General features: G+C 38.0%; 1 protein-coding gene across 2 annotated transcripts in view; it reads left to right on the forward strand.

Moving 5' to 3' along the window:
- Positions 1-20035, forward strand: part of HDAC9 (histone deacetylase 9) — a 921220-nt gene that overhangs the window by 694037 nt on the left and 207148 nt on the right. For both annotated transcript variants that reach the window (XM_011944150.1, XM_011944151.1), the window contains exon 16: positions 2534-2583. In XM_011944150.1, the coding sequence (XP_011799540.1) occupies positions 2534-2583 (50 nt within the window). The remainder of the gene's footprint in view (positions 1-2533; positions 2584-20035) is intronic.

Genomic DNA, 20035 nt, shown 5'->3' on the forward strand with positions numbered 1-20035 from the left:
ATTCTTGTGGGTTTTTGTTTGTTTGTTTGTATCTGGAAGACCAGGTTGAAGCAGCCATATGTGAATGTATAGAAATTCATAATCATCAAGATGTTTTCTCTCTTTTTATCCACTCGTTTCACTTCCATATATCCTATTACTTCCCCCAGTTCCTCCCAGCACAGATGGGAGATGTCTTTTCTGAGTTAAATTAATGCTATTTCACTTGATAGTTGTGTTCTAGAGTTAGGAGGAAAGGTTTAAATAAAACTTCCGTATGACCAGACCTATCAGTCTTTGTATTTTGAAAGACATCTATAGATGATAAAATAATTGGATGTGAAAATGAACATCATTTATCTCTTTAAATACTCTAGACCCTGTAAGGTGACATTGAAAAGACATTCTCTCCAATTATTTCTGGTGCAAGGTTTTCCTTAGCATTAATATTCCTGTCGCTCTTATAACCAGTTTCCAGTTGTCTTGTGGCTAGCCAAATTTCAGTGCATTGATAAGACAATATAATTAAAAATAAATCCAGTCAATTTGGTGAAATAAAAGTTTCTCGCCCATTTCTAAATTTAAAGTATCAATTATATGCCTGTTTTGTATTATGTAAACATCCTCGTAAGTAGTTATTAAATAATAGTATTAAATAAATAAATCCTAAGTAGGATAGTTATTTTGCTAATTCTCCTTGGGGTTAATAATTTTTTAAAATTACTCTTAAAAACTAATTTATTGACTGGGCACAGTGTCTCATGCCTGTAATCCCAGCACTTTGGGAGGCCGAGACAGGTGGATCACGAGGTCAGGAGATGGAGACCAGCCTGGCAAACATGGTGAAACCTCTTCTCTCCTGAAAATACAAAAATTAGCCAGGCATGGTGACGTGCATCTATAGTCCCAGCTAACGGGAGGCTGAGGCAGAAGAATCGCTTGAACCTGGGAGGTGGAGTTTGCAGTGAGCCGAGATCTCACCACTGTACTCTAGCCTGGGCAACAGAGCGAGACTCCATCTCAAAAAAAAAAAAAAAAAATTAACTTACTATGTTATGATATTATCTTCATTCCTGTTTGTTGACTATGAAGAATTCAGAGACTAAAATATACATATATATTTTAATTTCACACGTGACATATGAATATACTCTTGCAAAATATTCAAGGATACAGATATTTTTGTTAGAAACAACAACATAAGAAAACTTTACTCCTCCCCAGAAATTTTCATGTGCCTTTTACTGGTGCTAATATTGCAGTTTTAATATTATTTTATGATTTTTATTATTATTTTTAATTCTGTTGATGTCTCATCTTTTTGTAAAAATAAAGATCTCTCTTTATAACTAGATGGCTTCATTTGCACATACATTTTTCTTTATCGTTTTTCATATTATAGTAATTGCATTTAAAAAACCAACTCATATGATTTATTGTTTTCAAAACAAACTCTCTTCTGTGACAGTAAAAGCTATTTAGACTTTTACTGACGTGGCATATGAATTCTACTACAAACCTGTTTTCAATTTTAATTTCTCATTTCATTGACCATCAATAGAACAAATGAATGGGATAGGTGAATTGGAAATTTGTATCTATTCTACCACTGAACTGCTGAGTGACATGCTGAAGTCCCTTCAGAACCATTTGACTATGAAATAGAAATGTTCACTGCCTTTCCCCCTGATTACTCCACAGGCAGATTTTAATGTTGAAGATTTAGGAGCAGTTACTACTGTTTTTCTCTATTTATGTAGTAGATAATGTAGAAAATAAAAGTACAGGTAAACAAAATAATTACTAAAAATCCCGTGAAACACCAGTTCTAAGAGATACTCACAGTTCAGTTTTGGGCATATATTTTTAAAGAAGATATTTCATATGGATATTGATGTTGTATAGATCCCCAAATGGGATTATCTGTCATAGTGTACTGTTTAAAAAATCGTGGATGTTAGAAGTGGCTTATGGTGTACTTGGCCTCAGCTCTATCTTAAAGTTGATATAGCTACTTATAAGCAGCCATACATAGCTGTGTCTTAAGTAGAAATTAGGAATAAGTCTGTACATTTGAGAAGATAGTTTAATATTTGAAATATTTTAAAAATGACAGTATATGGAGTATATGGTGGCATAAACCTTGTAGCTCAAAACATCCCATTAAATGAATATACTCAGTGAATAGCTGAATTAGTTACCATAAATTTAAAAAATTGTAGTGTATAATACAGACATGTAGGCCAACTTAAAAAAAAAATCTTGTGACCCAAATCTCATGAGCATGTGTTTATCCTTGTGGGGCAACAGACTCTACATGCAATAATATTTATATTGATTTGTTTTCAGTTCTTATTTTTGTATACAGATAGGGGGAACAATGATATTCTGAAAATTGACTGTATTGAGTAATTGGTCTGAAGTTCTATTAATTTAATTTTGCATCAAGTGATAAATACCATTTGACATATGGTTATGTGTTAATAAACACTAACATTTTAAGAACTATATAACCCCAATTTATATATGTTTTTTATGTCCTCTTACTCTATAGGTGATGACTCTCAAAAGTTTTTTTCCTCATTACCTTGTGGTGGACTTGGGGTAAGTATGAGTTGGTTTGCTGCCTTTAAATAACATAAAATCACAAAAAAAATCTTTTTTGATTTATCTATTCAGTTATGTATGAGGTTATTTCTCAGTAAAGGTTATGCTAGACTTCAGGACTGCCTATATAATTTGCAGAGCTAAGTGCCAAATAAAAACATGGCAGCCCTTGTTAAAAAGAAAAAATTCTTAAGAATTTCAAGATGGTGGCAATACAGAATTAAACCAAGAGCAAGGCCCTTCTAACTGTAAGTTCCCATGTGACTGCACAGGTCACCCACTCATGAAGCCAGCTTTGCTAGGCCTTTATATAGCTGGAGAAAAGGTGCTACAAGAGGGTTTAACAGTTTTGCAGCTGAATTCCATTTTCACTAGAATCACATTGAGTAGGCACATGCATTATATTCCTGGTGAAAATGGCATAGACATCACAAAGTGCTTTGCATTATGGGACATTTTTTTTTTAACTCTTTGGGGACATTTTTATCTTCAATAATTAAGGTAAGCGTTTTGACTCAACATATTTAGACCACATTTCAAGGACAAATTTGTTAGAACCCAGCAACACATGAAGAAAAATGTCTACATTTTTGTAGATGACTAGAACATACCCTATAACCTGAAATCTCTTTAAAGTTAACCCTTACCAGTGACAAACCATCATCCTGTAGAACTAAGTGTTATGTTAGAACAACATAATTCTAGGCAAAGTTTTCAAAGACTAAGGTATTTAAGTCAATTAAATTGACTCGATGTTGAAGGGAAAGAACAAAACTAGTCACATGTATATCATGTTTTAAACGATTGTTTTGCTAGAACTAAATTTGATGCAAAGAAATCTCGAATATTTTCAGCTTATTCTATCATTTTGATGATGCCAGATTTAGTGAGTTGTAGCCTTTTATTCCTTTGTCTATGATTCTGCCGGTTCTGGAAAACAGTATGGTAGCTATATCCATTTGCCTCTGTGTGGACTTTACAGTTTGCCAACAAACTGAGTCCCAAAACAAACTTGTGAAATAGTCATTGTTATTAATACCATTTTGCAGATGAGAAAGTGAAGGCTGGGAGAAGCTAAGTTATTTTCCTGAAGTCACACAGTAAAGGGTAAAAAGCTGAAAGTATGGGGGTGATGTACACGTCCTTGTCGAGGAGTTCCAAAAGAGCTTTCTAGACACTTGCATGGCTTTCACCTTTAACAAACTAGCCTCAGCTTCCCCCTCCTCCCTCTGGGTCAGCAGTGCAGCAGTGTGGCTGATGTGGTATAACCCCTTTGTGACAACTCACCAGTGACTTTTGCTTTTTGACCACCAGCATAGGACAGTCATCATCCCACGTTAATCCTTGCTCATTTTTAGCCAACCTCCTGTGGAGCTGGGAGCTTGCAAAATCATTCTGGAAAGCAGAGGATAAGCTGACTTTTGAAATGGGTTTCACTGGCTTTGTGCTTATTTTCAACATCTCAAATGGATGTTTTATGAGAATGGCTGCCTACCTGTAAAAGGGGCAAAAAATGAAACAAACCTAATGACTATTTAGTGGGAACAGCTATGTGGAGGAAATCAAAGCTATTAAAAGGGTGGCGGCCATCAAACCCCACTCATTTAGAAGTATAGATGATCCCTGAGTTATGATGGTTCAATTTATGATTTTTTTATTTTATGATGGTGCAAAAGTGATATGCATTCAGTAGAAACCATACTTTGAATATACAGTCATTCTATTTTTCACTTTCAATACAGTACTCAATCAACTACATGAGATGTTTAACACTTTATTATAAAATAGGCTTTGTGTTAGATGCTTTTGCCAAACTGTAGGCTAACATAAGTGTTTGGCATGAATAAGTTAGGCTAGGCTAAGCCATGATGTTTGCTAGGTTAGGTGTATTAAATTCTTTTCTGACTTAGGACATTTTCAAATTTCAATGTGTTTATCAGGACTCCATCATAAGTCAAAGAGCATCTGTATATTTAATATGACCCAGGACTGAATTGAGGCCATTCCCCAGGACTCACCTCCCAAATCTGACCTGGGATATGCTTTTAATTCACTATCCCTTCAGTGGGAAGTTCCTCTACTCAACCGCTCTAAACCCAAATGAACTTCTTATTTCTCACCTAGAACTGCTTTAGTAAACTCTTCAAAATGACCAAGGAATGAATATTGGCTGCTTCCTCTGGACCAGTATATTAAACATAATGCACAGTGCACAGTGTGGGTCATAGAGTAAGTCCTTAGTAATGTCCCCAGAGCTGACCTCACCTGGATGGCGGCAGCAGTGGTGGTGGATAAATCTGGGGGTAGGCCGGCAGAGGCAGAGGAAGGAGCCCTGCATTGTTAGTTTGACTCTATCAGTGCTGGAGAAGGTTGGAGAAGAGGTGATGCTTATGTAGGTCAGGGTGGGTGTGAATGTGTGTGTGTGTGCATGTGTGTGTGTGTGCAAGTTTGCACTTGCTGATGCTCTTGTGAACCAGTTTGACTCAGCATTTTTGTTTACAGGAATGAAATAGTTTTCTTAGCCTTTCAAAAGCCATCTTGCCTTCTCAGATTTTTGGTTTTGGTACAAGTCCTTGGAGAAACCCTGGGTCCTCTGGATTTAAGCCAGTCTAAATTTTCGCCTCCAGGACAATCCCAGACAGATTAGCTATACAAAAGATCCCCAGTATGATCTCAGAGGGCCCCAACTTGGCAACATGGGAGCACCTTAGAGATTTTGGAAATTACTGAAATGACTTTTGTCTTAAGACACGGTTCTGTCTCAAATTACCTAAGATTGACCTGATGGTTTCCATTCTATACAAAAGATCCCCAGTATGATCTCAGAGGGCCCCAACTTGGCAACATGGGAGCACCCTAGAGATTTTGGAAATTACTGAAATGACTTTTGTCTTAAGACACGGTTCTGTCTCAAATTACCTAAGATTGACCTGATGGTTTCCATTCTGAAATACTCAGTGATCCCCAATGGTTAAAGTAACAATCAAGTAATATATAACTTCATTCTAAGGGGGTTTAATATACACCTACAGAATACTGATGGGTTAATTGGCTTTTGAGGACACTACCTGGGACATTATGAAATCAGAACATCTCTACTTCTCATTAAAATTCCCCCTAAACTTGCACATGGTAATTTAGTGTTGGTCAAGCAGCTCAGTGGATGAACGATATTTAAGGTGCTGTGAAATGTGCTCTCCAGAATTGCATTTCGAGCAACAATGTCAAGGTTTCTGAATTCCTTTGTGTTTGCTTTTCATTTTGTTCAGTTATTATGGCATGACTCATTTCTTATTACTGTGTGATTGCACTGCAAGAAAATGCACCAGTTGAAACGAACATTTGACCAAATCCCAGGCCTTGGTCATTGTGTAGTAAAATAGATAATTAAGGGACTCTGAAAACAAGAGCCAGTGCAGGATCACTTCAGTTCTCACTCCTCAGGGTATATCACTAAAAATAGTGATCATTTGCCTGGCCATCTGACCTGCTGCTGTGTGAAGAAATCTTGAAGTCATTTCTCAGCCTCATTTTCCCCTCTTCACTTGATAGGCCACAGAAAAACCCACAAAAGCAAGGACGAGCAGGCTTTTATGATAATGTCGTCATCAGCTCCCAGCTTCAAACGCTTCTGCGGCTTTTGAGTTGTCATTTATAACTTGGAACTGAATCGACTCATAATTCCCCTGATACACTTAGAGAAATTGATAACAGACTCTGCGCTTCTTTTATGGCTCAGAGGAGGCAACTCCAATCACATCACTATTGGCAGGCAATATTATTTTTTGACATGGTTGTAAAAGTATAAAAGGGCTTATGGCATTTGTTTAGATGAGGAATGGGCTCTCAAGCTGTGCTGGGGTTTACAGGACCAGATCAGTGAGAAGCAAAGGGAATATGATGTTTGCAAACAGGATATGATTTTATATAAGTTTGGGTTTCATGCTCTGTTCCCTGGGGAAAGCCCTGCAGACAGCAGAGAATTCCACTTTTATCCTACAACAGACAAGCTCCCAGGGCCAAAAGGCAGAAAAATAAACGTGGTCAATGGGCAGTGTCAGACCCTTGATTGGAAGAGGAGGAGCTGTGGATGAGGGAGCACAATCCCCTAAGAGGAATGAGGATTTGCAGGGCATGGGCGGAACTGGGACCTGCCTAAGTGGTTGAAGATATGCAAAAAGAAGCTCTAAAAGGTTTAGTGAAGGCACCTTCTCCAGCAGCGACTCAGTCAATCTGTGAACACAAAGCTAGCTTTTTATTCCAACTTTTACTCTGTTCATATTCGGTTTGATTACACCTAGATCTGACACACTTCGGAACGTCATTTTCGTGACTGGGGAAGGGGAGATGGGGAGAAGGATTAGGTGATTGTGAGAGGGTGGTAATTTAAGGCCCATTTGAATTGCCCTGAGGTTTTCTGCAAATATTTCAGTTGTATACCAACTATATTCAATATGCGAGAGGCAGATTTGGATGAAATGTCTTACATTTTCTTTTATCTTGTCAGAATTAAAATGTAAGCTCTCCCTTCTTATTTATAAATTTATAGATATATGTGTGTATATACATATATATTCACACACACAAGAAATATTGCATATATATATACACACATAATCAGGGGAAAATTGTATTTTATACCACGTGTATATCTTCATATTATTTTTCTAATTATTACACCACATTGGTTTTTCACATTTATTCTTCCCAGTACCAGTAAACAATATTCTAGTGGCCAGCCCTACAAAGAGCTGCTCTGGTGTTTCTCTCTCTATTATAATACTAGGGAATGGATTTGTTTTATGACCAAATCTATGGACATACAGTTAAACTTCATGTGACAAAACTTGGTTAATAATGCATTTTACTGCTGTGATTTAGGATGGTCATCTTTGAAAGAGAACCAATATTTTCAAAGCCATAATGTGTGCCATCAGATGAGGCATGAAGGGCAGGAAGAGTAAGATAAGGCTTGTTGTCGATGACTAGACAAGGTGCAGCATGCAAAAACCAATGAGATAAGACCACTGCTCTCAATCTCAATTGCTCACAGCCTGGCCATTGGGCTGGTTTAGAAAAAGGCTAAGCTATGAGAGCACAGAGAAGGAAGCTTTTAAAACAGCAAAGAAGGAAGAGGGGTATGGAAATTACTCAAGCAGTTATAAGCTAAATCTTCAAGAAGAGTTAGTAATAAATGTGTGTGAGTTGTGTGTTGGGGGTGGTATTTCGTGGGCGGCAGCCAGGCATTGACTGTTGAGGCAATAGAACACACCACATTTTTGACAATTGCACCAAGCTGTTGCCAATTAGTAGAGAATTTTTTTTCTTCCAAAAAAGGAGGGAAAACCCCACCTTCTGTTTATGCCAAAACTTTGCATATTCCTGAGGTTTTGATATTGACTCAGTAACCTCTTTCTTCATATGTTATTTCCACCCAATTATCCTGAGCAAGCACAATGCCTTTTGTTACATCAGCAGAAAGAGGAGGGGATAGCATCTGTTTCTCACATGCAGTAATCAGGCTAATGTTGACTTCCCTCCTATTAATGTTCAACTCAAACCGGGCTTGCAATCAGTACTTCATTTCCTCCACTATTGCTATCAAAGAGGTATCACAAACTTTTTCCCTCCAGCACAATAAAAGGATCCACCCTGATTTGGAATCTCTCTTTTTTGTATCTCCTCTTCCTAATTGTATTTGGATTTTCATCAGTTTCAGACTTGATGCAATTGATACTAACAAGAACACCCCATGGCACCTGGCAAAATTAAAACTGATAAGCCACCTTAATGAAACTGAGAATTTAGTTTCATGCTGAAAATTCTATAAAAAGATTGTGTTGCCTCAGACTTGGAAAAAATTGTATGAAATATTGTTAAAATCAGGGAATTCCTTCTAAATTGCAAAGGAAGTTTCCAGTATTGCATAGATTGTGCTAATTGTGTATACTCAATAACAGTTGTCGGGATGTAGACAACACTCCCTACAGAGACATGCATGTATACATTATTCTGCGTATGGGACAAAATGTGAAAATGTATAGAATCATTAAGCATCCAATGCCCATTGCAGAAAAGAAGAAAATGAGAGAAGAAAACCTTAATTTTCTCCTTAAGTCACTTAGTTGCAGCATCTCATCTGTGATTAAATTCTTTCAGTTGCTTTGACATTACGGCTAAATACAACAAGATGCATTTTGAAATAAGAATACTTCATTTTCTTGTTTAGAGTAAACATGAATATCACAAAGCTGTTAAAATTCTTCTGTTGCCAAAATGAAAAGCTAAAAAAATGCCATAATCAAAGATTTATGTGTGTTTTTTACATTACTGGGGCCATAAGACCTATTTTTGTTAAAAAAAATGTATATACACATACACACACACACACACACATATAAAAGCAACTATGTCTACCAAAGTAATGTCAATAACAGAGAAGAAGAAAACGATTGTGAACTTCGAGACAAGAAGAAATTGAGCCTTAGGCTCTGTAGTTGCTGAAGGTAAACGGATTTGACGAACTTTAAATTTATATCTAACTTAGAAGATCTATGGCTCGATTAAATAAAAACTGAGAAAGTAAAACATACTTGAATAAATTTGAAAATATGATCATCTACTGATTGCTACTTCTGACTGCCAAGGAGACGTAAGGCTTAGATCAAATGAAAATTTAGAGTAGACAAAGGAAAGGGGACTACGTAAAAAAAAAAAAAAGAATACTTGTAACAGCCTGAAATGCAGCTACATTCAGGCCCACCTAAGCTTTTCATTTTAATGTGAAGTAACAGCATTTGTATTTTTCATCTGTCATATTTCCACTCTGAATAGTTAGTTCAGATCTAGATATTAACCTCCGTAACAAACTAATATCCAATAATTAAAACTGATGTGTCATTATTGGATTTGTCTTTGTGAAGTGTTTTAACCACAAATTTAGTAAAGCATCACTTCTAAACTTTCATTAATGGAGAACAATAGTGTTTTTTCAACATTCAAAACCAAAATAAATCAGCTCACTGAATGCTTGAGCCATAAGCAGGTAGTTTACAGTGGAATCCTCAGGATTTAATCATTCCCCAACTTAAGAAAAACCCATAGCTTCTAAGTTTTAGACTAGCAGTGTCATTATTGCAAGAGTGTCTTAACTTTAAATATAAAATAATAAGTAAAATAAAGGAATTAAATGACTAAGCAGTGATTCTCTTAGCAATAGAGCATGCATTGAGTCATTGTTTCTATGAAGACTGATAAGATTATTAAAGGACCAATATATTTGATATTTATATCCACCTGAAATCATTTGGTAAGTGTATTCTGTTATATTCCAAATAATATGATTTATATCATCTCTAATTGATATTTACTGTAGATACAAACAGACATTCCTTGGAAACATTGCAGATTCAGTTCCAGAGCAACACAGTAAAACAAATAGCACAATAGTGAGTCACACCAATGTTTTGTTTCTCAGTGCATACTAAACTTATGTTTACACTATCCTGTAGTCTATTAAGTGTGCGATAGCATTATATCTTTAAAAATGTACATAATTTTAAAACTAGGTTAAAAAATGTTAATGATCATGTGAGCCTTCGGTGAGTGGTAATCTTTTTGCATGTGTAGGGTTTTGCTTCAATGTTGAGGGCCTTACTCTGGATAAAGCTTTGGCTTAAGGGAATGTGGTTGGGTTGGTCTTCTGTCTAGACCACTCAAACTTTCTCCATATCAGCAGTAAGCCTGTTTCACTTTCTTAGTATTTGTGTGTTCACTGCAGTAGCGCTTTTAGTTTCCTTTAAAAACTTTTCCTTTGCATTCACAACTTGGCTACCTGTTCGGCACAACAGGTCTGGTTTTTGACCTTCTCAGCTGTCAACATGCCTTCCTCACTAAGCTTAATCATTTCTAGCTTTTGACCGAGAGTGAGAGATGTGCAACTCTTCCTTTTACTTGAAGACTTAGAGGCTATCATAGGGTTATTAACTTGTCTAATTTCAATATTCTTGAATATTAGGGAATAGGGAGGCCTGAGAAAGAAAAGATGGAGGAAAGACTAATTGGTGGGGCAGAAATCACACACAACCTTTATCAATTAAGTTCACTGTCTTATATGGGCATGATTCATGATGCCCCCAAACAATTACAATAGTAATATCAAAGATGACTGATCACAGATGGGCATAAAAATAAAATAGTGATGAAAAACTTTTGAAATAGTACATGAAATACCAAAATGTGACACAGAGACAGGAAGTGAGTACGTGCTGCTGGAAAAATGACGCCCATAGACTTGCTCAATTTGGGGTTGCCACAAACCTTCAATTTGTAAAAAATCAAACTATCTGAAAAGTGTAACAAAGTGAGGCACAGTAAAACGAGCTGTGCCTGTATAGATCCTCCTGACGATCTGTAAGCACCTCTCAAAATGACTTGTTTCATTTTGAAATGTGACCATTTAAGAAATAAAAACCAAGGCCTGTAAGTAGTGAAATTCTTTGCAACTAAATCAATTGCTTTTCTCTCTTTAATCTATTGCCTCTTTTTAAAGACAATATACCATCCTTTCATTCATTGTTAAATAAACATGTAGTGTCCCATGTGCCAAGTATGTACCGTCCTATGCTAAGTATAAAGCAACATGTAGACTCACATTTTTTCTTATGTTGTGTGGTGTTTTTTTATACTTTTCAATTCCCACTCATGTATCTTACCATACTTATCACTTAGACTCTGCGCTGATTTTCTTCTATTCGTGTTTGTCAACTCTGGTGGGAATGGCCTGGGAGTTCATAGGAATAAGGAGAGACGATAATCAGAATATCCAGACTCAGTTGAACAAGACTAAAATTCAGTTATCTAATGAAATATTTCTAAAGATGACCTTCTTGTCTCAGCTTTCTTTGATGGAGGCATCCAATTTATTTTGTTTGTTTGAGACAGGGTCTCGCTCTGTTGCTTGGGCGGGAGTGCAGTGGCACAATCACAGCTCATTGCAGCCTCAACCTCCTGGGCTCCAGAGATCCTCCTGCTTCAGCTTCATTACAAGCTAGGACTACAGGCACATACCACCACATTCAGCTATCTTTTTTTCTTTTTTCTTTTGTAGAGATATGGTCTCACTGTGTTGCTCTGGCTAGTCTCAAACTCCTTGCCTCAAGCAATCCTGCCACCTTGGCCTCCCAAACTGCTAGGATTACAGGCCTAAGCCACTGTGCCTGGTAAATTCTCATTCCAAGAGCTAGGAAGTGCAGTATCCAGCATCAGTACACAACTCCATTAATAGCAAATGTGGAAGAAATTCAAAGACCAGTGCTCACTGGTGCAGATGATTCTCTGTGCTTCTGAACTTCCTATACTCACAATTTCCAATGGTTTTCACAACTTGGGGCAGAATTCATTTGCTCACTTATTTAGTAATTTATTTACACAGCAAATGGTTATTGAATGCTTATTGTGTGCCAGGACCTGCAGATACAGTATTGAACAAAACAGAAGATGTTTTATCCTACTGGAACTTATATTCCAGTTGGGGAGACAAATAAGCAAGAATGAATGACTTTAAATATATGTGCATGTATGTGATGCTGATGAATGCTATAGAGAAAGGAAGCAAGGAAGGGGTGTGGAGTCTTGTAGGGTTGGGGAAGAGAACTAGTGGTTAATGGGAAGTGTTGCCTTTTGGATATTGGAATAGACAGGTGAGGGGTGACCTGGGAGTCCTGGTTTCTTATGGTGACTGACCTAAAGAGGGGTACAGAAATAATGAGATCCATACTGAGGGTGCAAAGCTGAGTGATATGGAAGCAAGGAAAGTTCAGGAGGTGGGGAAGAGGCATACCCAAACTGCTCAGAGTTTGGGGACCCCATCTCACTCTCACTGGTGAAGATGTGGACATCTAGAGGTACGGTTGTTCTATTCAGAACACATAGAGCTTCTGGTCTTCCTTCTAACAACTGGATTGAGGTGTGGCAATAGGTGAAGAGGGGGCAAGTTGAATTTCTAGGCACACCCTGAGATCCTGACATTTCTCTTCAGTGCTGGCTATGGAGGTATGGAGAAGGTTGGGGGTGGGGACACACTTATCCAGGCACTCAAAGATTTGGGACTCAATAGCAGGTGCCGGACTGTACGATATCTCTCTAGGTAGTTCTAGATATTAGCAGCACTGTGTGCTTTGGGGTTCCAAGTCCCTGGAAGGTTACGTGGACATACTTTTCTTTTTAAATTGGGCAGCTGCAAATTATATACAGCACTCCAACACCTGCCCATTTTCAAGTCTAATAAAAATGTCCTGACGTTTGCATGACCTTTGCAAGTGGTTTTTTTTTTTTTTTTTTTTTCCCTTGTGCATTTTAGTGTCTTCTTAAATGACATTGTCACATTGGGGCCTCAGTTGCTCTGGCTGATCCATCCTGATTTATGTTTGAACTGTGAGATTTGGGGTAACTGATTTGTTGGTCCCATTGTGTTGGTGCGTAGAATGGGCCAAATAATGATGACGTATCAATTTCCATATGCCCAGTTTCCTGTTGTATGTATGTAGTGCAAGAGAGATAAAGGTCTGAATTCCAGGATATTCTTACTATTGACAAACAGTTACTGATCCTCAGCATCTTCAATATTAAATGAATAGAATCAATTAAAAAAAAAAACTTGGCTAAATTTTTTAGGACCGTGCTTTAATCGTTTAAGCAAAATAATATAATTCTCGGCTTTGACCCCAGTGGTATTCAGAGGATTGACCTTAATGATGGGATTATTCATCAAGTAAAGGGACAGGTAAGGTACCATAGATTAGGTCAGGCAATAGAGAATCCTATAAAACGTACCCTCCTGATTCTCACAGAACCAAGAGGGCTAATTCACAGCCTCACAGCAGAGACTAGCCATTCTTTACACAAATGTTCCAATGATAACCTGCCTCAATTTCTTTTAAACTTCAAATAATCCCAGAGGTCTTACTGCTAAAAATGCAGTGAGGTTTCCTATACTACAGAAAAGGAAACAAAGGCTCAGAGAGGTGAGTAACTTTTCAGGTCACAGAATTAGTAGGCCGTGGAGTAAAGAGGGCCTGATTCCCAAGCTTTTAACCACAATACTATGCACACACAGCACAACTCACCATAATTTCAACCTCATATGATTGTCAACACTCCTTTCCCAAGTGAGAATATCCCTAGCCATAAGAAAAAAACAACTGCTATTTTTGCCAAGAGCATTCTCTTTTTTATTGAAATTCCTATGAAGTATTAAATCCATGCACTCAAACATCATCAATTTTGGGTAAAAAAAAATTACACAGCTGTACACAGTATTTCAACCCTAACTAGAACACTGAAAAGTCTCTGTCCTTGGACCAAACCACTGTGGGATGAGATAGAGAGAATCTCATTTCACACACCTACTGAGTCAGAGTTAATTTTATTAAGCTGCACTCTGGAGGAATGAGGCTCTAATGTGCACTGTCCAGTGAATAAAAGGAGTGGCATATTACGAAGTACCCTTTACACATTGTGGACATCAGATTAACTGAAGAAACAGGAGGAAAGTACTAGCATGGTATTTCTTGGCTCTGTCTCTAACTCAGTCTTGGTAGAACTGACCAGTAGTTCACTGAAATTTGATAACAACAATAGGGACTCTCAAATTCCTTTACTGGCCACATAACCCACAGGAATCCATATATTACTTGGTAAATCTATGAGTCCCCCGGATCTTAAGTAAGGATCCTTAGAGTCTGAAGCTGTAGCCCTTTCACCAGAGCAAACATATTCCTCTCTTTATTCTTGTTACTGGCAAGTAAATAGTGAAAGGAGATTTTTCTGAAGATAAAGAGTGACTAGAAATTGCACAGGCAAGGTCAATGATGCTGCCAGAAAGCAGTTGATCATACCGGGAGATGGTTTGTGGTAGAGCATTAATGATCATGGCATGCCCCTTTTCTCCTCCAGCTGCCACATTAATAGTTCACGCCTTCTTTCCATATGGAATATCAGTCACAGTATTCATTCATCATATCCATGGCTTTACTTGGAATCTGAACGTCTTCCCTGTAGCTGCTCTGTTTCTTTTTCATCTCACCATGACTAAAGAAGCTAAGGTGTGAGCATTATAACCTACAAGTGATCCCAAAGGAATGGGCTGTCATTCATGTCTTCCTTCCAGTGTTGAACAAAAGAGAGAAAGAATTTGGGTTCACCCACCCATTGTCATCATAAATCCATCCCAGCTCCATTTCAAGACTCTCAGGGTTTCAGCAGAACAGCTAACATGAAATGAATATATACATTCAAGGAGTTGGTATGTTGTATCACAGGGGAGAAGGGAGAACACCCATTATTACAGACTCAGAGCTGATTGAAAAAGAATGCAATAAAGAATATCAGAGGTTCTCAGACCAGAATGATGATTCTCATTGTTATCCCACAGGAGGAGAAAAGGGACAGTCACTCAGAGTTAGAGAGAGCTCTAGAAGTTTCGAAGTGTTGACACCTAAGTGTCCACAAAAGTGCTCAGAATAGTTTTATGATTTTAGGAGAAGTATCCTTCTGCCCAGCCCGAATTTGAGAAACCAGCAATGCAAAGGCTATGTTAGTTACTATTTTACTTATCTGAGACTCCGTTTCTTTATCTATGAAATAGGGCTAAGCAAGGCTCCCACATGGCATTACTGTGAGGATCAAATGTGAGAGTGTAGGTTATCACTGGCAACTATATATGGAAATGAGTACTTCGCCACCCTGTGGGATCACTTTGAGTAGATTCAGGTCTGCAGAGGGTAAACAGACTCCCTGATTTAAAGGTTCTCGAAAGCCCTGCAAACCTGAGGTCTCACCTGGCCTATCTATCCAACTAATGGTCTACCATTAGAATCAAGGCACCGCAGGAAGACTAATAAAGGGAGGGAGGACGTTGTTTTCAGAAGTCCCAGTGATTAACCATCTAGGCAGAGAACCTTCATTTAGGAACTCCAGAATCTGGATTCAAATCTTTACATTGTCACTGTTCCAAAAGTGCTTTTTCAACTCTAAAGTGCAGATTCCAATTCAGCAGGACTGAATGGGAGCTGAGATTCTGCATTTCTCGTAGCACTCAGGGATGGCATTGCTGCTCATCTGTGTACCACATTTTGAGTGGTAAGATCCTGTAAGACCATGAACTCACAAATCATTGAAATTACTGGGCCTCAGTTCCTTCATCTATGAAGTAAGGTGATAAATGAAATGTGATTTATTGTCTTCTCTGGGGATCAAATATGTCATTACTGTGTGATAGTACTTTATCCAAATTTAAAACAGCTTTTTATAAAATTAATTTTTCTTCAGAGATCAGATAGCAGGCTCTCATTAGCTTGTCACTGGGGATCTTGTTGACTTAAGTCTTACGCAGTCTGTCTCCCTTGGGAAAATAGTGAGTGGGGAAGCTTCTGTGAGAGACAGGGGTGATGCATGACAACAGAGATCCAGGGCACTGGGGACACCACAGATGTTGCTGGATGATTCAGTGAAGAAGCAACATTGTAAGATGATGCACCAAAGGAAGCACCAAATGCTGGCAAGCAAGAGCTGGGAGGCTAAACATGGTGCTAACTGAAAACCAGAGAAGCAGTCATCACTACATTATGGATGTATTGCAGGGCCCAAACAGGGGTGGTGTTTGTAGTTTAGAAGTTCAGCTACAGTAAAGCCCTGCAAAGAACAGTATCACTATACGATTCTTTTGTTCTCATCTGTTAATTCATTCCCTTGACAAAATTTGTTAAGCATCTATTATGTGTCAGACCTTGAAGACAGAGCAGTAAAGACAGACACTCATAACCCTGTGCCTATGACACTTGCACTAGCTCTCATTGCCCATCATGTTCTAAAGAACATACAGGCCAGGCATGGTGGCTCACGCCTGTAATCCCAGCACTCTGGGAGGCCAAGGCGGGCAGATCACGCGGTCAGGAGATCAAGACCATCCTGGCTAACACGGTGAAACTCCATCTCTACTAAAAATGCAAAAAAATTAGCCGGGCATGGCAGCGGGCGCCTGTAGTCCCAGTCCGAGCCACTCGGGAGGCTGAGGCAGGAGAATGGCTTGAACCCGGGAGGCGGAGCTTGCAGTGAGCCAAGATAGCGCCACTGCACTCCGGCCTGGGCGACTGAGCGAGACTCCGTCTAAAAAAAAAAAAAAAAAAAAAGAATGTACAACACAGAATATCTTTTTACAGTTCATATCTGTATTTGGCTAGCTAGGGCTATCATAATACAATACCATAGTTGGGTGGCTTAAGCAACAGGAATTAGTTTTCTCAGTCTGGAGCCTAGACATTCAAATGTTGGCAGATTTGATTTCTCCTAAGACCTCTCTCCTGGGTCTTCGGATGACCTTCTTCTCATTGTGTCCTCACATAGCTTTTCTCTGTTCACATGCATCCCTGCTGTCTCTTTCTCTTCTTGTAAGGACATCAGTCATTTTGTGTTAGGGCCCCACTCTTATGATCTCATTTAACCTTAATTATTTTTTCAAAGGATTTATTGCTGAATACGGTCACATTGGGGTTAAGACTTCAATATATGAATTTTGAGGAAACACAAATTCAGTCCATAACGATATTAATGTGCAGGGTTGGCTTTGGTTGAAACCACAGCTCTTCATCTCATCAACTATGTAACTTTGGTCAAGTTACTTAACCTCTTTACAGCTCGGTTTACTCTTTTGTAAAGGTGACTAGTAATATATTTATAAAGCTCTCATGAGGAATAAAATAGGTAGTGTTTGTAAAGTGCTTACTGGGGTCCAGCACCTAGTAGGTGCCCCAATCTTACCCACTATGCTATTCTTTAAATACTGACCAAAGATATTTACTTTTTGCTTTCTTTGGGCAATAGATTTGACTGTATTACTTCTTCCTGTGAATCTACTAATAAATTAGGCTTTTCTTTTTCTTAGAACCTCGCAGCTCCCACCCCTTTTCTTACCATTTCCAAAAACAAAATATCTACTGGAATCGTCAGCTTTAACCCTCATTGTAAAGGATCAAGGATAGGAAAATGTTGAGCTTATCAAATACCTCTTAGGTGGGAAAAGGTAATTATTTTGTTTCCCAAAGCAAACACAAAAAGAAATTTGGCATTAGAAGATGAAATTAGGTAATTTTGAAGTTACCAAATCAAGATGCTGTTTGCAGAAATATTTGGTCCGCAGTAGATGATTCGCTTAAAAAAAATATGCTTTATCTGACACAGTGCGAAAGTTAAAATGATTTTTATTTTATTTTAAGGTTAAGCTTTTATACAACATGGCTAAAATGGCACAGAATCAATACTGCAATGAAAAACCTCTGTTTCTTTTTGAGTCTGCTGTCTGCCAATAGGTTTCCAGGGGCATCTGATCATTATTTAAGCTTAAACTCAATTATTCAGAAAATGCCCTCTAGCCCTAGCATCAGCATAACATAGCAGCAAGACCTTACTAAACTGCTTAGAATTGGGTGAAGAGTTTCATTTCCCAACTTTCAGGGTGAAATGTTCAAGGCATCTGAGGAGGGATAGTGTACCACATTAAACATGCACAGCGCATATGAAACCTGTTCTATTAATGGGCACAATAGTATTACCTTTAACTCTGGGAATATTTCCACAAGGAAGCAATGGGCTGCATTTAGATTATACAAAGGAGACTGTGCTTACATTCCTTTTCTTCTAAGTCATTCCCTTCCCATTTTAAATACCTTCACATCCACTTTCAGGACAGGTAGCTTAATTTCTATCATGTGCGGCTTTTCAGAGCATTAGCTTTGTTTCAGGTTCCAATGATTGAGCTATGCTTGATGTGCTTGGAAAAGCCTGCAAAGACCCACATTCATTCAGGAAACTACAGTTGAACTAGATCCATATGTGGCTAGAAAACATGTAGCTTTCTGATTGGAGGTAGTTCCTGGCTTCCAGCATTATCACAGATGATTTTCGTCCTTTGATGTGCTGCTAAATAGAAAGTAATGTTAGAAACAAAATGCGGGGATTTTTTTTTTCTTAGTTACCATCGTCTGAGAGCTTACTGCTTCCAGCATTGTCTTGTGCTGTGTTAAGCACTATATATGTATTGACTAATTGAATGCTAACAATAATCCTATGAGGAAGGAGTATTATCTCCATTTTTCTTAGGTCTTGGATCAGTGAATGAACTTGCCCATGTTTGAATAGTTTGCAAGTGGAACTGCTGGTTTACAAGGTCTCCAACGCTAAGGCAACAAAATAGATAAAGTGTTAATGCACTAAATGTCGATGATGTCCTTGCTTATGCTACCACCTAAAAGAATGGCATAAAGTAGAGGAGGATTTGTCCAAAGCTTGCTTCCTTTTAATCTCTGTTTAAAAGTATATTTAAAGCCTAACAATTTCTCCAAATCCTGTGGTTATACCAGTCTATAGGTACCAAATTTTGGTGTATGACTCAGACAAATTATTGGCAGTCATTCTTTCTTGGTACAATTTATCTTGATAGGTGTAACTTATTAAAACAATTCCTAAAACATTTATAATTTGACTTCTGGCTTCACCTTTTCTTTCTATCCTTTTATCCAAATAGAACTCTTTCTTTAAACAGTTTGCAGAGAAAATCATTTCTCTATGAAGTTAATGCTTCTCAAATTATTATGTGGTAAGGGGCAAGGTTTTGTTTACTTACATTTCATTTCCTATCTGTTGTGAAGAAATACTTTTACAAGATGCAATAAATGCAAATTACTAAAAGTGAGATACAAAAAACATAGAACATAAAAACCCCAGTTATTTTTTATTAGAGTCAACAGATCATGTCTGGCCTTGTCCTCAGGCGCAGGCTGGAATCCTTCAGTAACACACCTCTGTAAGAGTTAGAGGACTTCTACTCTCCCAGGGCACTGCCCTGAGAAACCTCCTTGAATTAAGCTTTGATGGTTACCACACAAGGAATCAACTCAACTAGTTCTGCTGAGACTTTTTTTTTTTTTTTTTTTGCCTTTCCCGCTTTAGAATTTTCAAACTTTGTGTAAAAATAAATCACCCTGGGTAGCAGAAGTTATGCACTGCCAGGTCAGAAGCCATATTCAATACATACATAGATTTCTCTTAGCCTGACTGGGGATTTTTAAGTGAATTATTGTCAATATTTAAAGATAGAAAAATTGTATCTAAGTATACAATATTTAGGGCTACTAATAAATATCATGCTATCATTTCCTTAAGAAAAAAATTGTTTGGAACTGTGTAGCCACCTTTTAGCTGGGACACAAACACTCCAGTCAACCATAGCTCCAACCAGAGAGCCTGTCCCTCATCCCCAGTTACCTGACATTATGTCTATGCTGCCATTGTGGCTTCTGGAGTCATTTGAACACATGGCTACTTCTTTAGCCCTAAACTGTACCCCTTGTGTATTTGAGTCTTTCCGAGTTTTTTTTTTTTTTTTTTTTTTTTT

This window comes from Colobus angolensis, unplaced genomic scaffold (assembly GCF_000951035.1).
Source record: "Colobus angolensis palliatus isolate OR3802 unplaced genomic scaffold, Cang.pa_1.0 Scaffold229, whole genome shotgun sequence".
NCBI classification, from domain to species: domain Eukaryota; kingdom Metazoa; phylum Chordata; class Mammalia; order Primates; family Cercopithecidae; genus Colobus; species Colobus angolensis.